The sequence below is a fragment of the Antrostomus carolinensis genome, unplaced genomic scaffold, assembly GCF_000700745.2.
Source record: "Antrostomus carolinensis isolate BGI_N321 unplaced genomic scaffold, ASM70074v2 scaffold77, whole genome shotgun sequence".
NCBI lineage: Eukaryota > Metazoa > Chordata > Aves > Caprimulgiformes > Caprimulgidae > Antrostomus > Antrostomus carolinensis.
This window is the reverse complement of record NW_010327779.1, coordinates 67658-76533: the sequence shown is the minus strand read 5'-3', so window position 1 is coordinate 76533 and position 8876 is coordinate 67658. Positions and strand designations below refer to the sequence as shown.

The 8876-nt window shown below is 41.6% G+C and overlaps 1 protein-coding gene across 1 annotated transcript in view; it reads right to left on the bottom strand.

Moving 5' to 3' along the window:
* Positions 1-1556: 1556 nt before the first annotated feature.
* The window catches only part of LOC104528073 (low-density lipoprotein receptor-related protein 8), a gene marked incomplete at its 5' end in the record, with an annotated part of 73419 nt that continues 66099 nt past the window's right edge, over positions 1557-8876 (bottom strand). Inside the window, 6 exons of the mRNA XM_010171978.2 lie at positions 1557-2488; positions 2861-3033; positions 3257-3325; positions 5004-5234; positions 5885-6037; positions 6481-6622. Coding sequence (XP_010170280.1) covers positions 2450-2488; positions 2861-3033; positions 3257-3325; positions 5004-5234; positions 5885-6037; positions 6481-6622 — 807 coding nt within the window. The remainder of the gene's footprint in view (positions 2489-2860; positions 3034-3256; positions 3326-5003; positions 5235-5884; positions 6038-6480; positions 6623-8876) is intronic.

Below are 8876 nucleotides of genomic sequence, written 5' to 3'. Positions count from 1 at the left end.
CACTTTGGGTTGGGACAATTCAGGAAAACTCAGACCAAAATATGATACAGTCCCAGGTCAAGGACAGCATTTTAGGCACTGTAAAGTACTGTAAAGTAATCGGTTCAGTAGTCCCAGATAAAAAAATTTAATCTTTCTATAGAAACAGTGCACTGTTTTACAAATGTGTTCATTTGGTTTTCAGTAATCCGTACTGATGTAAGTACAGCAAGCGTGACACAGAGCAGATCCCTTCCCACCCCTCCCTGGTCCTTCTGTAGCATAAAAACTGAAACACAAAAGGCACCAAGCAAGAGCTTACTCTAACAGAACTTCAATATGACAAGAGACAGATCAGAAATTATTACAATGTTAAATATCATCCTAACAATCTGAACCATTATTTAAAATAATTAATTTCTTAAAAAACAAATTTGGTGCTTGACTTTTCAGTAGTTATAAATCTGTAAAGGTTGAAATCAACACTGCACATTGAGTTCATTTACAATGGTTTGAAAAAAACCGGCAGCTTTTATACATGGTTTATACAGGTTGGTTTGTGTGCACGTGTTCTTAAAAAAGTATCAAAACTGTAGAACTTTCAAATATATTTACATTTGTCTGTTAGTTACAGTGTTATCACATACAGCCTTTTCTCAGGTTTTTTTCTTCATATACACAGTGCATGGATTTGTAAAAACAGAGCTTCATACTTTCAAACAATAATTTGATATCTCCTTCATTTTTTCACTGCCTTAAACTCTAAAATTTGACTAGAAGGATGCTTGATTATTTACGTACTGTCTATGCAGGCCATGAAGTATTTTGAGAGCGTGTATTATGTTTATAATGCATACTAGGTCTTCAGACACTTTTCTTAGTCAAGAATCAACTTCCAGCTCACATTACACTGTGAATTTATTCTAAAAGAAAGAAAAACAAAAGAAAACAGGGAAAAAACCCCAAACCTATTCAGGCTGAGTTTCTTCTACTCACTTGAATACAAAAGCTTGGACTGACCTAAGAATGCCAAGAAGATTTCTCTAGGTTTTGGTACAGGGAGGTGCTACTCCACTATGCAGTGGTAGGTAAGTGTATTCACTCCCCATAGAATTCCCTGGGAATCTTACAAAATGAGATAAGAAAAAATAGTGTCTGCTCTGCAAGGTGCAGAGTGACCCAGCCAAAGGTACAGCCAAGGCTGGGAATTCTTCACCTCCTGTAACCTCCTTGCCCAGCGCTCTGTGGTGTGGGAGATCTACTGTAGTGCAGGTTGCTCCACTGGCAGTGATCTGGGAGATAACTGCTGCCCTTCAAAGAATTCTACGTATGGTGAATTAAGACACTGCCCCAGAGCATCTCCTCAAGGGCAAGGAGGGAAGGAATTAACTTCTGTTATTCTAGGGTTTTTTTCCCTGCTGACCAGGTGAAGATGCTCACTTTGGGTGTATAGAAGTACATGGCTATAAATCTTTGTTTCTAATAATTCTAAGGTAATTTGAGAGGTGCAAGATTACCAGTGGAGAAAAGCATTTAGATTTACATTTAGAAACAATCAAACAAAAAAAGCTAAATCATATTTGCACCAAGCTGTAAAAAGCAACAATACAAAACAAAACAAGAAGTGGTCGCTGTAGGAGTTTCTCCTGACTGAAACGCTGTAAGCAATCGCTCTTCAGTTCAAAGCGCTGCAGAGGAATCGGGATAGGCTGGGAAATGTAAAAGTAACCCTTAGGAGCCAGCTGGGAAACCAGGAGCTCAGTTTCTCACAGGAGTGCTTCCTCTGTCAGCCGTCTTACAGTACAGCTCTTTCTGACTTAGTGTCTTTAGACTTCAAAACAAACTTCTCAAACATCCTGTAAAAATTCAATTATCCCTAATTTTCATAAACCTAGGCTAGTAGTTTTAAAATATATGTATATATTTTTATATATATGTATATATTTATATGCCTATATATCTATCCACCCTAGATAGATATATACACAGATAATCTATGCACAGCAAGCCAAACATACAAAAAATAAATACTCTCACCCCTCTACTGTATTTACAGAACAGCTCTTATAATCCAGATTTTGTTAATAAATATTTCTAAACTGCCTGTACAGAATTTGTTTTACTTATGTTGATGGATAGCCACAAAGCATATTCAACATATTTACAAAATATCTATAAATATAGTCTTAAAATAAAGCAATAGCTACTGAACCTTCAGCCTGGCTGGTTATGTACATTGAGTTAGTAGCTCAGCTGTCGCTTATTCACTATCACTAATGGGTAGTGCAACAAGTTAAAATGTGTATAAAAGATTATACATACAAAACTCTCACATCCTTTGGATGTTTGCAGTTCATTATAACTTTGTGGTTACCCTTCTGCAACATAAATAACAATTAAAAAGAAGAAGCAGGTTCTGAGATCCAAAGCAAGTTTGTTCAGTGTGTTGTTCAGAGCAGCAACTCCATCCTCATGGCAACCCATCGTCTTCTAAGCTCAACGCTACACGCTGTGAAGGAAGAAAAACATACTTGAGGAGAAAGTTTGTGACTTGTGAATTTTGATACATTAGAACCAAATCAGCTGTCACATACTGAGCTCCCGAGAGCCAGCTTTACACTTGCCAGCTTACGAGGTATATTGATCAGGACAATTATTCTTCATTTGAACAGAGTATCTTCTTATCTAGACCTCTACATTCTCAGATAACTGCATGAGCTGCCTAGAAGTTCAGGCTTCTGCCTATTCAGTTATTATTAAAGAAGTTCTGGTGTTTGTCATGATATGGCAAGTAACCAACATTGTAATCAGCTGGAGATAACTCTCTATCTAAACTCAACAAAATTAATCTTCTCTGTCAGCAGTGTCCTCAGATACTTACCGCTGGGTAGACGTGTCCAATTTGGGCAGTCCGCCCAATGTGGATTTCATCTTCATCTTCCTCTTCTGTTGTCTTCCTGTACACTGGGTTATCAAAATTCATGCTTTTAGTATTCTTCCGTTTCCAGTTTCTCCAGATGAGGTATCCCCCCATGCACAGCAAGCCAATGACCACTGAGGAACGGGGAAAGAAAGGGCTGTTAGCCAGGCGTGAATCTGCTGGGATCTTCCCAGGCAGATATCCATCCTGGATATCCAGTTTTCTTGAAGCCAGACTGCTTTTCCCCATTTCACCAGTTCCTGTGCTCTTTCCCACCCCCAACCCTGAAAATCGAGAGTGCATTTACACTTGCATTTTGGTGTGATCTCCTTCAAAGGTTAAATCAAATCCGCTTACCGACAGGAATGACAACTCCAATAACAGCTGCTGTCACAGTTGAATCAAAGCCTTGGTCATTATTTGCATCTGTAATTACAGAAGTAGTTCTGATCAATTAACACATTTGCTGGTTTTAAAGCTGCGTCTAAAGAATGTTTTATGTTAGTAACCACGTTGTTCTGCCCATCAGAAAGAGTTTACAAAAGGTTTTGTGATGCAATTCTTACAGAGAAGCACACAAAGGATGTGCACACAAGTGCGGGCTAAGCTCAGCTGTCCCTTCGACACACAGCCCGGCCGTGAAGTGCTGCTGCCCTCACAGGATTGCCAGCTGCACCCAGGAGAGTGCGGGCAGTTAAGGAAGAGCTCAGCACAGCGCTACCCGACAGAGAAGCTCTAACCAGAAATGAGTAAGGGACTGTACTTGTGCCTCTAATTTTCAAGCACAAAAAAGGAGGCCAGTTCTACAAAATGTGACATTTAATGGCAATTCCACGCATAGATCAGGGGATGGTGAATAGTGCTCTTAAAAATGCACAGAAGAACACTTTCTAGTACTGACACAATTAATTATTTATTGAGCTGTCAGAAAAAGAATGTAGTTCAAAGCCATCTGCACAGCTTTTCTTTTTAATTTTTTTTATTTATTTACAGGTAAATAAAAAATAAAAAATATTGCTCATTGCTGCAGTCTGCCTCAGCATGAAAGAATGACCCCAAAACTCAATACTGTACTTATGAGAGAAAAAAACAATTATAGGGAAAAATATTTTTTAAAAAAACCCAATATACCTTTCAAGTTATATGGAATCATAGAATCATAGAATGGTTTGGATTGGAAGGGACCTTAAAGCTCATCCAGTTCCAACCCCCCTGCCAGCAGCAGGGACACCTTCCACTAGACCAGGTTGCTCAAAGCCTCATCCAGCCTGGCCCTAAACACTTCCAGGGAGGGGGCATCTACATTTGCTCTGTGCTCTTATAATGGGGGAGCAGCAGAGAAAATTTATTTTTGCTAAAATATCAGGAACTGAGAGAGGGGGAACTAACTGCAGTTTGTCTTTTCATACACCAATTCATGGAACTTAAAAGGCAATTTATCCTTTTAAATACTGCCCTGTGGCAGGTTGTTCTATTACATAGTTACTCAATAATAAACCAGACTATTTTAAATGTGGACAATTAAAGCACATTGCTTCCATGGTTTATTAAAAAGTTAATTACTGCATTTGAAAGAAATTTGCACAAAAAGAAATTAATTAATTTTAGAAATTGGATTCTGCTTTCCCACACGCAGTAGAGTGTCCTGCATCGCTATTACTACAAACACCCCAGTCAAACAGGGATGGTTTATTTTTGGTTTCCACAACTTGTGCTGGATCATATTAATAATTAAACAATTAAAATAGGTGAAGTACCTGTAGGATCATCCATATTATGGTGTGCAGCACTACAAACAGCACTGAAGCTGGGGTTGTGCTGGGGGCACGAGGCAAGGACTAGTACAAGCTCTCAAGGCCTCACCTAGTCAGCTTTGTGTGTGCTGGATGAAACCTGACACAAGTTCCTCAGCGGCTGGAATCGCGTCAGCCATCGTAACAGAGGGGTCTGCAGAAGGAGTGCCTGATTCCTCCTGCTGTGCAATGGGATGTGCCTGCCTCTCACCTCTTCATAACTCAGATGTTAGGTCAGGTCTCCCACCAGTGCATGCTTTTTTCTGATACCATGTATATAGAAAAAGAAAAGAGGAATCTCATTCTCTTACAGTGCTGTGATAAATTGCTGTTTCCAGTGGTCATCTCAGAATCTGTCAGGATGGATGTGGTGGAAGGTAAATGAAAACTTGAGGTGTTAATTGTAGCTTCTGATACAGCTTTGGGGACAACTTCAGTGGTGTTACTGGCACTGCCAGTTCCAGTTGCGATGGTTGTGGTACTGGCAGTAGGGGATGTGGCAGTTGTAGAAACCAGTACAGTGGTTGAAGTAGTTGGAAGATCTGAAAAGCAAGAGCAAGCATGAAACTTGGTAAAAGTAAGTGCACAAATCACAAATGGTGGTGTAAATCTGGAGAGGATTGTTATGTTTACTGATTAGAAGCAGAAACCAAATTCCAGTTCCATTTACCAGGCAGTCAGACTATCGATAGTTCTCTGCCTAAAGCTACAGAAATGATTTCCTGAAGTCAAGCTTTGTTAAGAGTAATAAAGCGCTCTGCATGGAAGATAGTTAAGAAGTTCAAAAACTTAGGGGATTTTTCAGTACCTCAGAAAATACTGAATTTGTACCAGAAACTATTTCCATGTTAGGGAAAACTAGACTGAAACCACCCGTCTCTTCAGGGTATTACCAGCAATGCTGTGGGCTCTCCAGATCCAGAATCTATAGGGCAAAAGTGGCAAATTTTAATGGTTTATTGACCGTTCACACTTTTAGTGCTGGGCTTTATTCCTTTTTCCTCTTCCTGCTGTATCTTTTTCTGGTTATGCTTTCAAAAATAACCAAGCTTTCAGTAAAGGACACCACAACGCTGTGTTCAGAAGGTAGCTAGTAGCAGAATACAAAAGCCAGTGTTTGTGTTCCACTATCAGGAAATATATTCATTGCAAGTCTGATGTTGTTGGAATAAGGAAACAGCGCCGTATTTACCTTTGTAGCATTTTTTCATGTCAGGACCCAGCCACATATTGTCAGGACAGGCACACGTGTACTTGGGAGAATGGGGAGAGATCTGAGGCGCGGGAAGACACAAATACTCGCAGCCTCCATTTGGCTGGGGGCTGAGCTCACAGGAATCTGGAGCTGTTCAAGGATGGAAGAAAAGAAAAGTTATTTTTCTAATTATTTAGTTCTTGTTCTTGGCAAAGAAATATCAGGTCCCCCAAGAAAACTTTCTTCCACTCCCTACCTCAATTAATCAGGTTGCTTAAGCATCTTTGCAGTTTGGAGTGAAACTTTACAGACTGCTATCAAAACTGCCCAAATATATAATGAATGGCAAGCATCACAGTGATGAGAGTAACTCACTGTTATCAAAGATGCTAATTAAACAGCTCTTAACAAATTGCAGACTTGTCAATAAATGCTGCTGCTGAATTAATTATGCAGGAACTTCAAACGTGAGGCCTTGATTTCACATCATTACCTGTGTTTCCTCTCACATCAAGAACCCTCACAGGAAGCATTTAATTTACTAACTAAAGAAACCTGATTTAGGGCCATGATACCCTGGGGACGTGTCTTACCTTTGGGCTGCTTTAATTCATGAAATACCACGATGTCATGAGGATTATTGAGATTTTCTGCCAAAACGGAGATGTCCAGGCCGCTCAGCCTGTTTGCGCTGAAGATGGCTTCGTTCTCCAGGTCAGTCCAGAACACTCTGTCCTGCAGGAAATACAGAGGATTTCTGACCTGGCCCTGCTCAAATCCAACTCAAGCTGGATTAGACTCCAGTAGTCACCAAGTCAATGCACTGTGTTCCTACCCTGGGGCACCTTTGGTTCATGCTACGTCTACCTCCAGCTTTTTTCTTTTTTTTTTTAAATTTTTTGGACGCTCTCATTTCTAATGTTTAAAAGCAGAGCAATCCTACATGTGCATCAAGTGCTCGGCCGTTCTGAGCAGCTATGCCACTGAAAAGAGGGAGCAGAAATTTGGTTAAGTACAGAGGACTTACATCCATTCTGTTTCTGAACCATATTTTTTTAAAGACAGAGTAGATCATGAGCAGAACCAAAGGGCCAAACCAGAAAATTTTGTTCTCTCTGCTGATTTTTTTCTCCTTTCCAAAAGAAGACCTGCATTAAGCAGGTATCTGAAGAGCTGAGTGCCTACAGCACACTTGGAAGACAGGTATCTGTTTCTCAATTTTATCATTATCTTTTGCATGGCATACTACGATTGAAGATACAAAATAACTGGTTGAGGAGGTACCCGGGCATTGCAGTTAGCAACCAGTATTTAGTTGCTCGGCCAGCTATGTATGCTGCTGCCTGCTAAAACGTGTTTCAGTAAGGAAAGCCACGCTGCTGGGGAACAGGGGCCAATTATCAAAAGCAAAAGGGTTGTCTGTTACTCTAACCAGCCATTCAGATGAGGAGGAACATAAAGAGGTTAAATAACCCAAGAGATCCTTCCAAACACTGCTGTTGAGGATAAAACTGAAGTGCAGCAATGTCTTGGGGAAAGCCGTGCCCAAAGTTAGATGCTCAGATATCACACACATTGCATGGAACGAATAAGGACTTTAAGGAAAATGGGTTTGCTGAGTCAAAAGCCGACCTAATTAAGTGAAATGAAAAGAGGCTACCACACACTGTGACAGGGAGCCAACCAGACACCTTCCTCTGCTGTAGCTTACTTAGAGTGAGGTGCCAAAGCTGAAGCTTTTGTTCCAATAATCATTTCAATAATCACAGAAAGGAGCTCAGCTACAAGAAGACAACTTCACTGCCCCAGGCTGGTGATACGTGGCAAACCTCTACCAGGGGAGGAAGAGCTGGATTGTCTCCCTGCTTCTACCCAGGCAAAGCAGGGATTTGAATTATGTCTTTCATACCCCTGGAGTAGTCCTGAGATAGGACTGCTACAGATCTTTAGATCTTAACCCTGAGATACAAACTGCAAGGAAGCTGTTTGCCCTGGGCCCTGCCACTGGTATCTGTGTGTCAGCTAATGGCAGAAACACGGGTGCCCATTTATGTAGTGATTTCTGCACATCTCAGCAGGGCTTTGTTCCTCCCTGATGACATTTGAGGGTCTGAACTGTACTATTTGATTAACTACTGCACTGCGTTTAGTAAGGCTGCAGTGTGACACCGAATGGTGCAAGAGTACTGAATCTACAGACTAACTGGGTTTTTAAAGGAACAAACGCAAACAGGAGCTGGAAGCTTCTGTGAAAATAGCCTTATGTCTTTGTATGATCAGAGGTGTAATTCTGGGGACAGGGAAGTTTCTCTGATGTGTGGCAGAGTTTGTGTGTCACAGCTGGAGTAGTTCAGCCTGAAAGAGAATTATCTGACCCCTTCAGAACTAGGAGAACAAGCACCTTTTTAATGCCAAGTCCCCGACCCCGGCAATGCACTGGTGCAGTGACTGCAGGGGAGCCCTGCCAGTGCCTTGCTGGCACAGATACTCCCAGCTGAAGCCTCAAGACTCCTGAGACAGGTGAGAACGTTTCTGAGGATCCTTCTGCAGATGCTGGGATGGACAATGGAAACAACCAGCCAACACAGCTAAATTTAAGGGCCCATCCTCCCCTGAGGGTTGTGTTGGCACCAGAAAATGCAACACAGGTACGCAAAGATGGTGTGAAACAAAGCTGTGAGAGCAGCAGAGCGCTCCACTGCAGGCTGAGGCTGCTCTGAGCCCACGCAGCTCCCTGCAAAGTTGGACTTTCAAAAGATGAGAGACATGCTGCAATGTCACTCAGTGAATGGCTGTCCCACCTGCTGATCACCATAAGTGGCTTCTCCCTTCCCTTGTGAACAGTTTTGGCCTTTGTATGGACATTTGGCTCCATTAAAATCAAGGAAAACCCATTTCCCAGTTGTGTGGGCAGCGTTTCGCTGGGCACCACCCGCCCCTCACGGATGCACTGGTACTCCATCAGGTGAAAGCACCGGGCAATGCATCG